General features: G+C 25.8%; 1 protein-coding gene across 2 annotated transcripts in view; it reads right to left on the reverse strand.

The window, feature by feature from the left end:
- The window catches only part of LOC122858262 (insulin-like receptor), a 33,729-nt gene extending 14,322 nt beyond the window's left edge, over positions 1–19,407 (reverse strand). The window contains exons 1-2 of one of the 2 annotated variants that reach the window (XM_044161039.1): positions 18,626–19,407; positions 450–1,469 (exon numbers count right to left, since the gene is read on the reverse strand). In XM_044161039.1, coding sequence (XP_044016974.1) covers positions 450–1,017 — 568 coding nt within the window. In that variant the 5' untranslated portion in view covers positions 1,018–1,469; positions 18,626–19,407. Of the gene's footprint in view, positions 1–449; positions 1,470–2,776; positions 3,068–18,625 lie in introns of those variants that run through there. The other variant, XM_044161040.1, reaches the window with a different exon arrangement.
- Between the last annotated feature and the right edge of the window lie 51 nt (positions 19,408–19,458).

Raw genomic sequence — 19,458 nt, forward strand, 5'->3', positions numbered from 1 at the left:
AAAAAATATTTATTTGTTTAAAAATAAATTAATCATTCTATTTTATAATGACTTGATATTTCTATTATTATTTTAAATTTAATTTTGTTCTTATTATTTATTTATATCTCAAATAATCTATTTTTATTTTTAAATTTTTAATTAATTTATATTTTGATGATAAAAATAACCAAGAATAAAATAAAACATGTGAAATTAATTTCCGAGTTAATGATTAAATTATATGTGTAAAAGAAAAGAAAAAAAAATTATAAATTTGATCATAATTTTGTAGAGAAGTAAGCACTGATTACGCAGCAGGTAGAATTTTCATTATTTCGAATTTTCTATATATTTTTATCATCTTTAAACGAGTCAAAGAAAATTAGATGCATAATAAATTTATTGTCAAGATAATTCAAATGAAATAAATGATAATTATTATTAAATAAAATTAAAAATTAAATTACCTTTTGGTTTTGTGTTCGGTTGAATGTCTTCTGAATTTGTTAAATTAATTGGTAATGGTGTTGGTGGTATTAGTGATCTAAATGATCTATCAACAGCTTCAGTTTTCGTTATTATATTAGTCAATAATATAAAATAAAAAAAAGATAATAATAATTTATTGATTTTTAAATTATTAATTATCGTTAACCATCGCACAACACTAGATGCACATCTAACTGATCCACGTGATTTTTTATTATGTAAATTATTTGAAATACATTGTCTCATTGTTCTTGTTATACTTTGATGATTGCTATTATCATCGAAAAATATATTTTCATTAATTCTGGATCTTTGATTATTATCACAACAACTATTGTTATTTTTGTTGTTGGTTTTTTTGTTGTTATTAAAAGGCCGCGGTATCGTTGATTCACCATGAAGACGTTCGCAAAGTAAACAACTTGTTACTGTGCAATTTGATGAAGATGATGATGCTGGTGATGATGACAACATTTCTTTGCTGTTTAGACAGTTTGGACAGGTTATACTGACTTGAAAAGAATCCATGTTACTCATTGACATCATTTTTTTATATTTTATTATCTTCTTTTTTTGTTTATCCTTTTTAAATTTAACTTATAGGAAAAATTTTATAAAAATTTGATCATTTGATGTTGGACACATCATAATAATTAATCGTCGACAACGAATCATGACGTTTTGGTTTTTTTCCAACTAATTTTAATGATTCATTTTAGTATTTTTTTATTTCAACACAATCTGGTGGTAAATTTGGATCATTTTTTTTCCTCAAAATAGTCATCATAATACAAAGTTTATTTATAAAATAATATTATTATTTTTAGTATTTAAAATTGACGTTATAAAATTCAGTTTAAATTTATATTATTTTGACCTTTTAGCTAAGTATTTTAATATGTCATTGACCAAGTCAGTGTCCTTTTAATAATTTTGTTTTTTTTCGCTATACGATGATTCTGCCACAAATAACTTCTATCATATTTCTCTCTTGATACCTGCAACAAACACAAGATAATATATCAATTTTTATTTTCATCTTTATGTACTAGCAACTTTCACATTTATTTAATCATATGGTATTAAAGCATTCCAATGGGTATTTACAACATCTACTTATAAATAAAAAAAAAATCCACGATAACTCAGTTATATTAAATCGTTGGATTTTCACTATTTTTTAAGTATTAAAATATATATTTTTTTTATCATCAGTATTTTTTATATCGTATCGACATATTTTGCGTTATTTAGAAGTTTTTTTTAGCCTTGCCTGGATGAAAAATTTCGAAGATAACTGACCTCGCACGCTACCACTGCTGCAATTACATTTTAGTAAGTTTTTTTTTAAGTAGTACAGTTAAAAATAAATAATAAAAAATAAACCACAACATGTAAAACCCATGCACATATAAAATAATTTACGATCAACCTCAGTGGTTTAGTATTTTAACGATCTTGTGACGAACAAACTGAGAATTTGTTTCGACGTAACGCGCACACGGAAATTTTACGGTCGTCTCAATGTTGTGTGCTGTTATTTTTTTTTATTATTTATTTTTTGCAACTGATGATAGCGCCAGTATATACATATCCAAGGCTGTGTTTACTATGTTTTTTTTTTTTTTCAAACTCACATATGCTAGTATTAATTAAATAATAAATTAAAATTGTTGAAATGATAATCCAGTTTTTATTTATACATACTAGATATATAAAAATAAAAAAGAAATATTTTATTAAATTTAACTTTATAACCACAAGTTGACAGATAATACATAAAACTTTTTATAAATTTTTTTTTATATATTTTTGTGAATCACAAGTGATTTCAATCTTGTAGTAAAAGTTTATGTACGTTTGTCACTTGTGGTCACTGTTATGCTACTGTGCCAAAATAATAAGCTTTTTTTTTGTATGAAAAAAAAGCTCAACAGTATTATCACATGCCAAGAAAAATAATAAATAAAAAGACCAATCACAATCACATTAAAAAAAATATGTAAACTAATTTTTTGAATAATGCAAGTTGCGCTATTTTTTTCCCGCCATTATTTTTTTTCAGCATCACTGTGTTTTTGCAATTCCAAATGAATAAATGAATAATCAAACATTTCATATACAAATTAAGGTAAAAAAAAAAACCTCAATAATACATATTATCATTGTCAAGGCAATGTATAAACCGTGGCTGATAAAATAAACGATAAAGCATTTTTTTTTTTAAACCTAAAATTACAGACATCATTTGTTGACTTAGTATTAATCGCGTGTCAAAAAAAAAACAATATAATTCACTATTCACCCTTTATTTCCTGGTTCAACGACCCTTTTTTTTCAGCACTATATTCATAGACATAATACAAACAAATAATTCACATTAAAGTTGTTGAATTATATAATCAACAATGTTTTTAAATGATTTTTTGGGAGAGTTAAAAGTTCAAGTACGTTGCAAAATGTCAATTATAATAATCAATCATATAAAATAATAAAAATATTATTTAAATTTATGAATTTATTAAGATAATATAAATTAAATATATATGGCATATTATTACGAGTAACATTAACGAGCCACCAACGGCGAGTAACTGACAACAGCACGCAACTTGGCATGATTGAAGACCGTGGAAGAAGTATTAACTACCACCACCACCATCATCATCATCATCACCACTATCAACATCAACATCATCAATGTATCTATAATATACAACTACTACTACTACTACTACAAATACTGTCACAATCAACAAACAGCTACTGCTGCTATTTCACTTGATTGCCTGTTACATAAAATAAAAATATATATTTAACAACAACAAAAATAAAAAATACTATACTCAAAGTATTGCCATACAATCGATCTAGATTTTTTTTTTTTTTACTTTTTTTAATTTTAATACAATTGAAATTGTTTTTTTTTTTTTTTTTTCATTTATTTCTAAGAAATAATAGAAATTGTAATGAGAAAATTCGTTGAGTTTTTTTTTTCAATTTCTATTATGAAATTTAAACTGGCGATGAAATTAATGTCTAGGGTTTTGTTTTTTGTCAACAAAAATATTGTATTTTATTATTTATTTAATGCTTGAAAATGTATGGCATTTGACAGGTTGATTAATCATATATAGATGTAATCGAAATTGACATTTAGTTATATATTTTTTGCTTGGAAAATATTTTAAAAATTTCCAAGAGAATTATTAATATTATTTTTTTGGTTTTAATAATAATGTATATATCAAATTTCAAAACGTTTTTTAAATACGTATATAGAGTATATTTAAATTTTTTTTAAACAATAATATTAACACGTGCAAGAAACAATGCTAAAAATTTAAAATAATTTTTTATTTTGATATGAAACTGGCAACTTTAAAGGCACGCAATATTAAAAATTGATATTAAAAAATATTTTTATTTATTTTAAGATAATTTATTTGATAATATCTTGTAAAATATTTCCTTCAAGAATTTATTTATCGTTTAAATAAAAATCAATTAATTGATAAACAAGAATCTTAAAAATTTACAAATTCAATTTTGCTAAATATTAAGTCACTTATTATTTATAATTTACAATTAATTTTATTTTATTCATTTATTTTTATACCTAATGGATAATAAAAAAATAATAATGACAAAAATTTTGGCTCAGTATTTTGCCCTTTAAATTAAATATTTTTTCATCCAAATGTATATATATGCAGACAGTACATAAGACGAAAAGATAAATGACAAATAAAAAAAAAAAATAATAAATAATATTATTCATGAGTAACCGGTAGGTCAAGTACTATCATTCGATTAAATTTAAATTATTTTCAATAACAAGTAATATATAATTCCTTAATTAAATGTAAAAAATAATTTTAAAATAAAAAAAAAAAACAAATATAATCATAAAAGGGTCAGAGGGAGCTTGACAGCAGCAAAAATAATACAAGTAAATTTTTCATATACACATTGATGTTTTTAATTTTTTTTTACATAAGGCACGAGTCACAAATTAAATGCCTGATAAACGTTGAACTCGTGGGTATTTAAACTAAAAAAACCTATTTAAAATTTGCTACGTTTGTCTTTTGCGCGCATTTAAAAATCAATATCTAGATCAAGGTGTTGACTTTAAATTTACAATAATATATTAAAATTACAACAACGAGTTGAAAAATAATTTAATGATAAAATTTTAAGAGTTTATTTAAAAGGGTTTATGATATGGCCAATGAAAGACACAACATGACAAACAGATGGAACAAAAAAATCACCCAAGAATTTATGGTTTCACTTTTTTTTATTTATTTGTTTCTGTTTTTTTTCTTTTGGATGTACATACTTTGTAGACACAATGTAGGGGTTTGATTGCTAAAGTTAAATATGTTTTCGCGTAAATCAGGAATATCCGGTGCGTGTGCCAAAGGCTATTAAAAGCTTTGGCTATATTGTATCAAGCATTTGGCGAAAGAACATGAAAACATTTTATTTGAAGTGGCGGAACTTATACGAGATCTTAAATTATCTTTATTTTATTATTTTCTTATTCATCACTTAACAAATTTATAACTATATTATTTTTTATTTCATCTGTATTGAGTGTGTTTAGTTTTTTTATGAGATATAATTTTTTGCCATACAAATTAAATTGGTCACGAACTAAAAATGTATTTTATGAATCAATAATTATTACACACATAAATGAAATTAATTTTTAAATATTCACTAGTTAACTACGTATTTTAAATATTCCCACGAATTATCGTCACTACAATCACACACGTATTAAAAATTTTAAATTAATATTATTATTTTTCAAAGCTCGCGTCTCATAGCAGATTGATCAAATTGACCCTTGCACCTATCAATACGAGACAATTATTTTTCCGCCTACGAAAATAATATACCAGGGACATTATATAAATTAAAAAATCAAAGATATACATACTTAAATAACTTGTAAACATTTAAAAAAAAAAAAAATAAAACAACAACAACAACAACAATAATATACAATCTCAATTTATTTATTTTTATTTTTTTTCTCTTTATTAAAAAAAAAGGTTGTAAAAGTTTATAACGTTTTTTTATTGACAGTACGGTTTTGAAAAATTTTTATTAAGCTATTTCGAAAAAACCCAGTGTGAAAGTTTTATTGACTCATTAAGATAAAAAAATTTCGTTTAAATTTCTACCCTTGGAAAATAAGAAAAAAAAAATAAATTTTTCTATAAATTTTTGTTAAACTTTAATGACAAAATAATGAAATAAAAAATATTACAAATTAAATTATAATATAACATGATTAAAAATTAAATAAATTCTAAATTTTCTAAAATTTTAATGATGAAAAATTGAAGCTACTGATAAATCCATAAATAGAACAAATTTTCAGGCTTCACATGTGATGGAAGCGTTACAAGACAGCGGCTTTATTCATCAAGTTGAAGTGTAAAAATTAACATTCAGTCACGTACAAGTGTACAACCCGTTGAAATGTTACCTGACGAAGTCAAGATGATAAAAAAAAAAAAAAAAGCAAGTGGGAGTCATATAGCGAAGCAGCAGACTTCATTCATTGAAACATTCTATTTTCTGTTTGAAGGTGAATAAATAAAGAAAAAAAATCATACATATGCAGGAAGCAAATGCACAAGCGTGTGTTACAACGGTTGTTGTATTTTTTTCTACAATTATTATTGTTATTTTTTTTTTGACGTCAAATGATAATAGTATGGTATTATGGGCGTCAGTATCATTGCACGCGTGCCCAGGAGATTTAGCATCTTTTATATACATTCAATATGTGTTACATATATACTTTTGGCATTATATTCATATACACACACCTAGACAAACGTTAGCATATATATAAAGGCCTACAAAATTTTTGTTAGCGAGAAATGGGACGCTCGATAAAAGCCGTATGACGCCGCAGCACCAGAAGAACCAGGAAAATGACGCGTCAAAGACCACACCAATGTTTAAAATTGAAAATGGAATTTACTAAACTATATATAAATTGATTTTTAACAGGAAATACCACTTGGCCTAAAATCATCATTTCTTTTTACCCCTCCAACATCATCATCATCATCAGCATCATCAACATCTTTGAGATTTAATTTTCCATTTAAAACTGTTCTAAAAATGAACCAGACAAGCTGAAATTTTCTCGTGTTGGGTCAAAAAATTCACGTCGTTTTGTGTGTGATACATACATAATAATTAAAATATATTTATTGTATTTAATTTATCGAATACCAACAAGGCAACAATGTGTAACCACATCCGCAAATATTATTATTCTGATTATTCAATCAATGTTAATACATACGCATTGCAATTATTCATATAAATGTAAATATGCATTTACGATAACAAACTTAAACATGTGTAATAAAATTCAATATCTTAGAAAAAAATAATAATAATTTACTAACAATAGTTGTAAAAATGTTTATTAATTTCATCAACAACACATTGACGTATTTATAGTTTATTTTGTTTTTTGTTTATGCTTGCTTGTTATTAATATTTTATTTGATTAAAAAAAAATTAATTAATAATATTTATATGTCGTACATAAATCAATAATGAATTTTAATTTATAAAAAAAAATAGTTTTAAATAATTTAAATTTACTTTAAGGTTCAATGTACGAGAGATGATTTGGTTGGGTCTCTTTTTTTATTCTGGCAATTGTATATATGAATTCAAGTATCAGTCTGTTTCCGTCTGGTTTTCAAGCTATGTATTCAAGCTATGTGTATTTGAAAATTGCAATTTTGTGTGCTTGCTACTGATGGTGGTGGTGGTGGTGCTGCTGCGCAAGTTGTAGATACGTTTTACTTTGAAACACGACGGGGCTAAACTGAATGGTCGGAGATGGTCGATATTCTCGTTTTTCCCCTTGGTATTTCTCTCTCAAACAACCCCTCGTATTCTCTCTTCAGACTGTAGTTATCCCTCTATAAATCCCCTGCCTCAATGTGCTTTTTATTTCATACTACTACTATCAACACCACCACCACTACTATCATCCTACTTTTTTACGTTTATATTTTTAATTTTACTACTCCTCATATTGCTCGGTCAACGCCGCAACTACCACCCATCCAATCCACATTGAGATTACCACCAAACAACCAATCAGAATCATCAAGATAAAGATAAGAATATTGTGATTACGTCGTATTTTTTAAATGTGTACGTTATGACGACGTAGTAAATGCACGTGGTGAGAATTAAATGCGCTGACAGTTGCTGCATTCATGCGGTTAAAAAAAAAATTAACCACCGAATATGCTGGATCATGAAACAACCATCTTATTTGACAATCAAAATAAAAAGCCAATCTTTTTTTTTTTAATTTTTTTTTTATATCACTTGTGGTAGTGTTGTTGTTCCCATTCGTTTTTTTAATGTTCGACTTCTTTTATATTTTTTGAAGGGTTAAAATTGAACGCACAAGACGAATGACAATGCTGTTTTTTTTTTTCATTGTTATTATTCAACATCAGACGCTGTTTAATAATATTAAAAAAAAAAAAAACCATGTCTGTATAATATAATAAAAAATAAATCAAAATGTCTTTATATTTTTTTTTTGATAAATCCAAAAATTTGATATATTTTTATATGAAAAAAATATCAAGTAATTTTCCGGTTATAAACACTGTAATAATATTTTTTCCCTTAGTAGTTTTTTCATCATACATTATGAAAAAAAAATATAAATAATTCTTATTTTTATATAACACACAGTAGAGATTACCAAGAAATCAAAAACATTGGCTATATATTATTATATCGTGTTCATTTTGATATCACGTAAACATGAATTGAAATAACAAAAAATAAAAAATATATATAATTCTTAGAACCCAATGAATGACTCGGTAAAAAAATTTAACAAATATATCGCGTGACACATTTGAATTTGAAAAATAAAATCAAGAAACTATATATATTTAAAAAAAAAAAAAAAGATAAAAATACCTGGTTGTCTGAGGGTGGTTGTGAGTTAACTAGGGCGTGGGTTGATTATGCAAGTTGGGGCTGTGAGGGTTTTGATGGAAAGTAGATGAGAAGGAAATAACCAAAAGAGTGAGGGTAATATCAGCAAGAAGGGGATGTTAGCTATAGATATAACATAGATAAGTTTAAATATATAAATGTGTATGATACTACGTTGCAGTGTAAGGAGAGACCGATCGATTCTGGCCAAAACATTGCCACATGCCTGTCTACGCTACTCAACAATCTACCAACTAAAATGTCATCAAGAAATATAAATAAAAATAAATAAACAAAACTATACAATTGCAATATACATTTACAATTTAATTTTTAATAAAAATCATCATCATCATCAGTGATAATGATGACTCATCATCAAAATTAAAAAAGCCGTTCTTTAATCACTGATTACGACCTCCATGAATTTTGATTCTAGGAAACAACAGGGTGGCCACACTAATAACAAAAAAAAAATAAAAAAATATATATGCACACACACAGACACACAGTATTTTGATAATTAAAATTGTCGTCACTCATCTAGCGTAAAAAAGGCATATAAATATTAACAAATATATAATTAACTCATGCAACATGTGCACAATTATTTACTGAATATATTTTTGTAATTTCCCCTGCGTTTTTTGATAAGTGTATAAATACATTGGTACAGATTGACACTTTACGGAAATAACTAGTAATTAAAATACCATTTTAATGAAAAGGTACATGTGTGTGCATATTTGTACATATCATACAAGCAATTTAATTTTCTCTCACTATTACAGCTGACATTTTAATTATAAATAACACATTTTGTTTACTAAATTTATATATCTGGTATTATTATTACACAACAGTGTCATTTCATAATAATTATTTAAATTTTGTAATAATTTAAAAGTCTTAAATTTTTAAGCATCATTTCTCTCTTGTTTATAATCTTTTTTCAATTAAATTAATATTTATTTTTTGGATAAATATTTTTTGACAATCATAGTTTAATAATCATTTTTTATTCTGTGTGGTCCATATGATAATTATAATAAAAAATAATACAGGTTTAATAAAAAATAATAAGAGAAAGCAAGTACATGAATGATAAGTCAGTAAATATAAAAGAAAATATTTTTTTTTTTAATTAAATGAGAAAATTTTTTGATGTGCTCAAGTAAATGTTTACGAGACAATCACTTCCGGTTATCTGTGAGACGTTATGAGACACAGACTTGTTGGTTTATTGTTGCTTGGAGAGCGATTGGTGTTGGTTACTTGGTGTTTGATGTGGCTTGCGTGGTTACAGGTTGAATGTACGATTAATATTTCAATGCCAAGCGGGCGTTTTACCGAGAACTCAATGTTTTTGTTGGGGGACAATAAAAATAACCCGACCAATACCTTTTATTTATTTTTTTTTCAATTTGTACAGTATATACCATGGTTAATTCAATACTATTCTTCATTGATTGATCATTCTTTTCATCTGAATTTTGATGATTTTGGCAATAGCGTTAGAAGAAAGTCCATCAAGTCAAAATGAATAATGTTAAAGCCGAATAAATATAACATAAATCCGATAAAAACAGAGTGAATGTAAATAAAATAACAATTAAATATACAATGAGAAAAAAAAAACGTCAAAACAAGTTGATTTACTTTGATTTAAGCCGCTTTTATCCGATCAGTCTTCGACAGGTTCTAACTCAGGATTTATTTCAGCCAGGCTGACGTCCTCAAATATGATAAATCAAAAAGAAAAACTATGTTATATAGAAGAAATTATTTACACCATAATACTACGTATATTTTTAAATTAAAATAATTATACTGTCTTCAAAAAATTCAACACTTAAGGTCATGAAAAGTCAACAAGTTACAACAAACGTGTTAATTGAATATAAATAAAAGTACACTTTTCATATGGAGAAAAAAAAAACAAGTAACATTATTATTATGAATAGTATTGAATTACTTTTTTGTATTATTTTGTATAGAATTTTTTTCATGAAAAAAATATGATTCAGTGGCTGATGATGCTTCTTATAATAATAAAAATGCCAGACATGAAATACATGAAAAAAAAAAAAATATTATAAATACAAATGTACAAGTAGTGCATCAGTGTGAAGAAGAAAAAATACAAAATAAAAAAGAAAAAGAGGGTTGTAATGCTTATACAATATAAAGCATGAAAGGAGAGGTAAAAAAATTTGTGCGCAGTAAGGTATATATGAAGTTCAAGTGGGGAAAAATATAATGGAATATAAAAGGGATGAAAAAAAAAAAAATGAATGAGAATAGTTTTATTTCATCCCTCCGGATCTTTTGAAATGTACAAAAGTACCAACGTCAATGGCCCATTTTTATTTATCCATATAAAAACAATATTAACAAATCAAAATGATAGCTGTTTTTTTATTTTTAATTTTTTCTCTTTGGTTGTTGTATCCAATTTTCCATTCAACAAATCAAATTTACGACATTTTTATTATGTCGTTTGCAAATAAATAAAGAGATAATAGAGAGTCAAGATGATAGTTAAGAAAATATATGTATAATAGAGTCAATGAGATGACCACCCAAGGATTTATTGTCCATGGAGAGAGAGAAAATTATTAGAGCCGAAAATCGAGTGATTTTCGGCCGTTTAAAAATTCAAATTCGTCATTTTTAGTTTTTTTTTTTTTGTATTTTGGAATTTTTTTCTATGGAATGGCCTAAATGTTATGATTTATTTCCTTTTTTTACGACAAAAAAGAAATTAAAGCGGTACAAAAACATTATTGGAGTAAAAAAAAAAATAAAAAATGAAACTTTTATTATATTTTTTCTGCTTTTGCTTCTGTATATTTAATTGTACATATAAATTTGCCTTTCTTTGGTCTCTTACACATATATCTATAGACATTTTGCAAACTTCCTGAGGTATCAGACCGAAGAGTCCGTCTCACGGAAGCCTTGTTGTCTCAACTTTGCAGACGTTTCACTTATATGCACTCTCAAAACTTTACTCAAATCAAGTGAACAAAGATTAAGATTCAATCTCTTCAAGTCAACTATGACATACGCCCATATAACTCTTCAATTATACACCCACTTTTACCTCTTTCTTTTACCTCCATGTAGAACTTTATTTCATTTCGACATTAATTTTAGTAAAGAATTTGAGTCATTTGTTAATTAATTACATATAAAAAAAACAAACCTATATAATTGTAAAGATGAATCTCTACGTTAATGGTAATTCGTGCAAGTGCAAAACGAAGACACTTTTCTTGTGAATGTTTTATACATTGGTATATAAAACTTTTCATTTTACTACCATACAGAAATTGACCCCCCTTTTTTCATTTCTCCCACCCACCCAGCCACCCCATTTCATGGTTGTTCTATGTATAGATGCGTGATCATCATCGAGACTCTCTTTGGTTCCTTGTTCTCACGTTCTACTGATGAAGGTATGCGTCATGTATAAAAAGAATCCCTCGACCAGTCATATAATTTATTTTTAATTGACTGAATATACGGAATATGTGATTTACTCTTTATTTTTTTTTGTATATATATCAAAAACTGATTTTTTTTTTTTACTTTTTTCTTTTCTTTAAATTCATGAATATTTTTATTTCATGATAAATTATCAACGTGTAACTAAATTTATGAACAAGACTATATTCTGGACATAACAATAATTAATATTGATAAATTTTTAATCAACTAAATAATTTATAAATAATTAAAATTAATTAGTTAATTAATTTGTAAAAAAAAAATTATTTTTCAAGTTTTCTTTAATTTTTCCTAGGAAAACGCATAGGTGGAAATTTTTGAAATTTTTTAGGTAAATAGAGACATATTTCAGCTATTTTGAAAAAAAATTTCATGGCAATTCGAGAATTATTTATTGCTAAAAAAAAATAAACCGTATATTCGAGTTTTTTTATTTTTTTTTCTGTCTCGTTTATCCAAATGTATATGAAATAATAATGATTGATGAAAAATAAAAAAAATAGGTCAAATGAGATTTATCAATATGAATATTATCTGAAATCACACGTGTCACATGATATGACTTTGGTTGTTATTCCTATGATGATGATGATGACACAAAGTTATGAATTTAAACACGAATTTTTAAATCTCGACAGTAAGCTATCGATAGCTTTCGTTATGGATCGTTGAATTTGTTTAAAAGTTGACTTTATTTTCTCCTTTCTTCATGTACATGAATCAGTGCTGCCACTCTATCAAAAAAAAAAAAAACATTTCTCAATATCTTGAGAGAAAATTGAGTCTTACTTGAGAATTTTTTTCGTATTGTTTTTAAATAAATTCATAAAATTTTTTAAATTTAAAATTCATTCAAAGTGGTTTTTAAAATAAACTCAATTTTATTCTCACAATTAAAATTTAATTATAATAATTAACACATTAAAAATAAATCATTTTAAAAATGTTTATTTAATTATATCTTGAGAATTTTTTTTTTTTTTTTTTGGAAAGTGAATTTGTGATTTTAAAAAAATTTTATTTTTCAATTAAACGTAGTACCTCGAATTGAGTTGAAAAATTATTTAAAAAATTACTGTGTTGCATGTGTAAGTGAAAGAAGATATATAAAAAAAAAAAAAAAATCCAGGGCCCCCGGTCTACTCAATGGATCCCTGAACGTTTAAAGTTCGTCGACCAACTTTAGCCTCTTACATACCACTCACAATTAAAAAAAATTTGTAAAATAAATTTTAATGTTCATGAAGTATATTTATAATATACTCCAATACAAAGTTTGATTTTGTTGAGTGATTACGATGGCATACACACGTGTAGCTACTTCAAAAGATTATTGCTCATTCACGAGACAAAAAAACAACCAAAAAATGACACTCTTATTGTAGCTCAATCAGCCTATATTATTACACCAATAATACACAATGCCAATTCTCATAAAAACACATATAAACAACCAACTTTTAAGCTCAATAATAATTATAAAAATTGTCATTAAAATTTAAATATAAATCAAAATATACAAAGTCTTTTAAAAAATAAATTTAAAGATCTATATTTTCACTTGAAGAATGTGGCAATACAGTTTAACAAAACAACGTAAAATTAATATTTTCACAAAGGTTAAGAGCTCTTTTTATGTGTGTAGATATTTTTTTTATTTTCTTAATCTTTTTCCAGTCTGAAGTTGTAAAAAACGATGCTTCTTTTGTCACGATACAAACAGACGATGATAATGTACTCGCAATTCACCCACACACAGTCTGATGATTTTAAAAATGCAATTAAAAATAAATATAATCACTGATGTACTATTTATTTTTACTCAAATTACATAGTATAATTTAATTGCCAATAAAAAATAAATTTAAATAGATACGCGAGTTAAAGAAAAAAGTATTCAAGTATTTTTAATATTCTCACGGTTAGCCCACTATTGCATTGGTATGAATATACGTATGATATATATATTTTTGCAGGTAAATTGTGTAAAACTAAAGGTAAAAACCGGCTTTAATATTATGGCGCGACACTTTACTCGCGGACTTGCCTTCATCGTTTTAGCCCTGAAGTTTTCTTATCCGGGTCACCTGAATTAAAACAAGACTCGGTATTATATCCAACTGATAGGTATAAAATATTAATAAATATAAAAAAGTAAATTAAAACGACAAAAAAATGTATTAAATTAAATTTTATAATAATGATAATTATAAATAAATAAGTAAAATTGTTTTTAAAAATTCTCAGCAACATGTTACAAGTTTCAAGCGCCACTATTTTACTAAATTTATACTTTCTTTTGCGGCATCCAAAGCATTAGATTGTAAGGAATGCAGTTTACAATTTAAAATCAATTGAGAAATATATATATAAACTACATATAAAAATAACAACTAGTAAAGTGAAAATTTTAGTTTTGTACAAATAAAAATACTTGACAATGTACTTAATTAAAATGTCAGTATAAATATATTAAAATCAATGAAATTATAATTTATTAACCTCATTAGCATTCAATAAATAATATATACTTTTAAACCATAATTTTATTTAGTTAATTAAATAATTTAATTTTAGATTTAAATATTATAAAAATAAAAAAATCTAAAAAAATTAATTTTGTTTATATATTTAGCTTAAAAATAATATTTTTAAATGAAATTTATTCAACTAAATTATAACACAATAAATAAACTTTTAAATATTATTAAAATATTAATTGTATTATCATTAATTTGATAATTTTTTTTTCTCCTTCAACTGTGATTATTTGAATGAAAAAAAATAAAAATATACAAGGAAATGTTTTATTATTTATTGATGATGATGACTGTGTTGATAATGCTGATGACGTGTTTATGTACACGTGTATATATTTCACGCTTAATAATTTTACACGGATGCGTATACAGTACTTAAATTCTGTATACATCAACAACTTTCAACGAGTCTTCATTGATTCACTCCAAGAAGCGTAAAAAAAGGCAAAAAAAAAACGTGAAAAAAGAAAAAACCAACTATTTCATTCATAAGAAAAAATAAAAAAAAATAAATAAATAATAAATCACACAAATAAAACCGCATGCTTTGATAATTGAGTTTGTGGTTTTTACATTGGTTGAGTTTGTTGATGTTGATGATGCTGCTGACCAGGCGCCTCATAATCCAGCGGTCTTTATAATCATTAGATCGAATTATCACAATCACACATATACCCTCGAGATTGTTTCATCACACACACACATAAAAATCACATGAAATATATATATTATTTTCTGCTATCTGATAAATAAAGCAACGCTGTGATTTTTTTTTTTAAATTTATTTTGTTATTTTTGCAGCTACAGGTAAAACATAATTGTAAAAGAGAAATTGCGTTCTAATTTTACGTCTGTATGTGAGCTTTTCATATGTATTTATTATTATTATTTATTTTTTTTTTTTTATTATTATTGTAAGCTGAGGGACTGCCCTTGTATTGGGTGTTCTTGGGTATTGGGTATATATACCTTCGTCGAGCTCCGATCAATAGCCAACATTCACCACCAAATGTCATTGGGCCAAAAAAAAAAAAAAAAATATTCAAGATGATAAATAAAAAATAATCAAGTTATATATATTTAAAATACATATGTACATAGTGAGACGAGAGTACTGATAACATTGGAATGTTCTTGTACTCAAGTCTGAACGTTGATTTTTTTTTTTCATTTATTTTTTTTTACTATAAACAGTATTACATATATACAACTCACATTTAATTGTGATTTGTGTGCAATCGATTTTATCCAATTTCTTTTTACACGTAAAAAAAAAAAAAATAGTATACTATTTATTATTACGAATCGAAATTTTTATTTTCATAATGTAATTTTATTAACTAAATATTTCCTGGACAATTATTATTTCATATTGAATGGATAATTTTAATTGATAAATAAATATAATTAAAAAAATTAGTTGAATGATATATTAATTTTCTATGCTTGTTTAGCCACACCCTGGTTTTATTTTGTCGAAATTAAATGAATATGATGATGACACAAAAAAATAAAATGTTTAAAATTCTTTTAATGTATTTAACCGTCTACAAAATTTCTCAAAATTAAATAAATAATAATATTGTATAAATTGAATAGTGGATATATATGGATATTGATGCAAATGAATATATGTTTAATTCACTGCGAAGTCAGGTCATCGTCGTCGTTGTCGTCGCGAGGGCTGTGGATAAACCCGCCAGACCATGTCGGTCATTGACTACTGTACACAAAAATAGTCTTGAAAAATGCATGCAGATAGGTGGTAGTGGTGGTGATGATGATGGTGCTAAGGAGGGCAGACGGAAAGACCGATGAAAATAATAATAAAAAAAAAAATGTCTCGACATAAAAATACAAATGAGATATACAACACGATGACTGAAAAGTATAGTTACAAGAAAGGAAATCAAGTATGAAAATAAATATAAAAAATAAATTCAAGTATTTTCATTTACCAATACAATGTTCTTTTTTTTTTTTTTCATATATTGTACGCGCAATGAAGTTTGTATTATGAGGGGATCCCCGTTGGCAATCACTAATGACACCGGCATGAGACTTTGGGTGTTGTTTTCTTCTTCATTCTATATCGTGCCAGCAAACCCTCTTGTTCAGACGTTCAACTACCCTTGTTCATGATAAAAAAAAAATAAAAATAAACCCGCGCGCGCATCGATCTTTTAGCTATTGATAGTCAAGTCATACTTAAAGCTCATTTCGACTCTAAATTTAATCAGAATTTTAGCTTGTTTTCGCTAAATTTTATTTTGACTTGGATGTAATTATTTACGGTTTAATATTTCACGTTAACAAGTAAATGTTTAAGGTTTTTTCGTTATTATTATTATAATTATATTTGATTAAAAAATGCTAAAAATTTAACCAGAAGTTTGGAGTAATTTGAAATACAAGTTAAGAGGGCTTGAGAGAAATGGAATTCAAAAGCAGCGACATAACGCTAAACGTAGCTTACATAGTAAAAGACATGATTATATCAGTTTTTTAATTAATTATATACTCGTAAATTAATTAAGAGATGTATGCAAGATTGTAGATCATAGCCACGTTGATATTAAATTTTATTTCGAAAAAAAAATGCTCAAAATTACGATAGAAATTTATTTCGAAAAATATGGCATTCGAAATGTGTTAGAAATTCAATTTTTTAAATTCATTCAACTTTTTAAATGCCGACTTTTCAACTGCGCAGATATAACCACGTGAACTCCATCTTATTTGTAAATATGTAGAGAACAAAAAATTTTTAAAATTGACCAAACAAACAAAAATTGACAAATTTTATAGCAAAAAATTCTACAAAAAATAAAAACACATAAATAAATAATCCATGTAAAAATTTGATAATAAATTTAATGAATTCCGACTAATCTTGGCTATAAAATAATAATTATTCCAAATAAATTTATGGCAAGATAAATAATACAATATTAAATTTATAAACATGAAAAATTTCGAATTTTAATATTTTCTAAAATACTGGATATACGATAGTAGCATAATTTTTCAACAAAAATAAAACCACATGACATTGCTCACAAAGCTGTATGAAGTAGCTTGAGTAATGTAATTTAATAGTGCTTTAGCTGTTGTAAAGCAAGACGCTTTAAACAAACTACTCTATTTTCCACATGACATAAAATGTTGGTCGTCATTTGCCTCAAGACACAACAGCAAAAAAAAAAAAAAACAAAATAAATAAATAAAAAAATCACATATCCACCAACAATAATAAAATATACATTGTCAGCATGAAAAAAAAACCAAGATTTTGATTATTATCATGATTTTATTATTATTTATTTATTTTATGCAAAATAAATGAAAAAAAAAAAAAAAAACGAGTTGGTATAAAAAAAAAAGTAAACGGCAAAGAATTAAAAATCAAGAAAAACAAGTAAGTGAGGAGTGAGGACAGAGTGAGTGAGTGAGACCAAATGAGTATATAAAGAGTTAAAGAAAAAGGATAACAACAAGAGAGTTTATATACTATAAGAGAGAAAGAGAGAGAGGGATGATTGCGTGTGTTTGCGCCTGACATCGTCAATAGTAGTCCGTTCAACAGCAACCGGCGCGACATACCGAGGCTCTTCGTGAGCTCCTAAAATACGACATAGATAGGAAACTTAAATGTAAGAGAGTAAAAAATATATATTGGGGTCTCGAAATATATATGATATATATATTTATATATACACAATCATCATCATCATCATCATCATCTAAAGTTGAGGGAAAGAAATATAATAAGACCATCGTCTGACTCTTTTTTTTTTTTTTTTTTTTATTTTTTTTGTACTTCCTTGCTTGGGTGGTGTTTTTCGGTATAACCGTTTTATTTGGAATTGGAAGTAGAGCGAATAACTTAGACATATTATCATCATCATATTATATTTATATATTTATAAAATGAGACAACATTCACTTATGTGAAAATAAAAATATGTTGTGTATTTTTATGTTCAAGAGAATGTGTCAATGCCGGAATAAATATTAAATTGTATTAACAATATTAAAGATTAATTTTTTCATTATTATATAGGCAAAGAGTCACTTACTGAGAGAGATGAGAAGAACCAATTTTTAATAAGAATACAAGAGACAAAAAGAGGCACGCTGTCTTAAAAAAAAATTCCACGCCAGGGCCTTTTTTTTTTTTCTTGTATTTTTTTTTTAATCGGCTAAACACAACTTGGAATATCAAAAAGCACACTATATCTGTCTTTTTTTTTCTTTAGTTTTTTTTTTTTTATTCTTAAGTTCCTTTCTATTTTATTATTAATTTTTTGTATTTTTTTATTATGTATCCACTATCCTCGTAGAATTTCGATTAAATTTTCCACCAAGAAACTACAAAATAACTTGATTAAAATATAATTTTTTTATTATTCATTCAATAATATATTTAATGAAAATTGTTGTTGTTGTATTAACTAGAGTACACTGAGACACTGTAATTTTAAAATAACAAAATCATTGACACATTTTTAAAAAATAATAATATTAAAAACATAACAAGGCAATATCAAGAAACACAATAATAAAAAACGAATGAGAGACAAGGTAATCGGGGAAGAGAGCAAAACGAGACGAGATTCCCGCACGATTTGCACACAAGTTGTTTACTAGACCGCGCACACCACCACGCCATGCCCCGTGTTATGCTTTTCGTCCCCCGCGTCAAAAACTTTAACAAAACAAGAATATGCGCATTGTATAACTGCGCATCGGCGCACCTTCCGGAACAATGTTTTCCCACAGATTAATATTTTTTTTATAATATAATTTTTATTATTAAATATTAAATATTATATTTTTTATACTAACTAAACAACAACACAATACATACATAAAAAAAACACCAAACAAACAAACTAATACACTTGATTAA

This window comes from Aphidius gifuensis, linkage group LG5 (assembly GCF_014905175.1).
Source record: "Aphidius gifuensis isolate YNYX2018 linkage group LG5, ASM1490517v1, whole genome shotgun sequence".
Taxonomy (NCBI): Eukaryota; Metazoa; Arthropoda; class Insecta; order Hymenoptera; family Braconidae; genus Aphidius; species Aphidius gifuensis.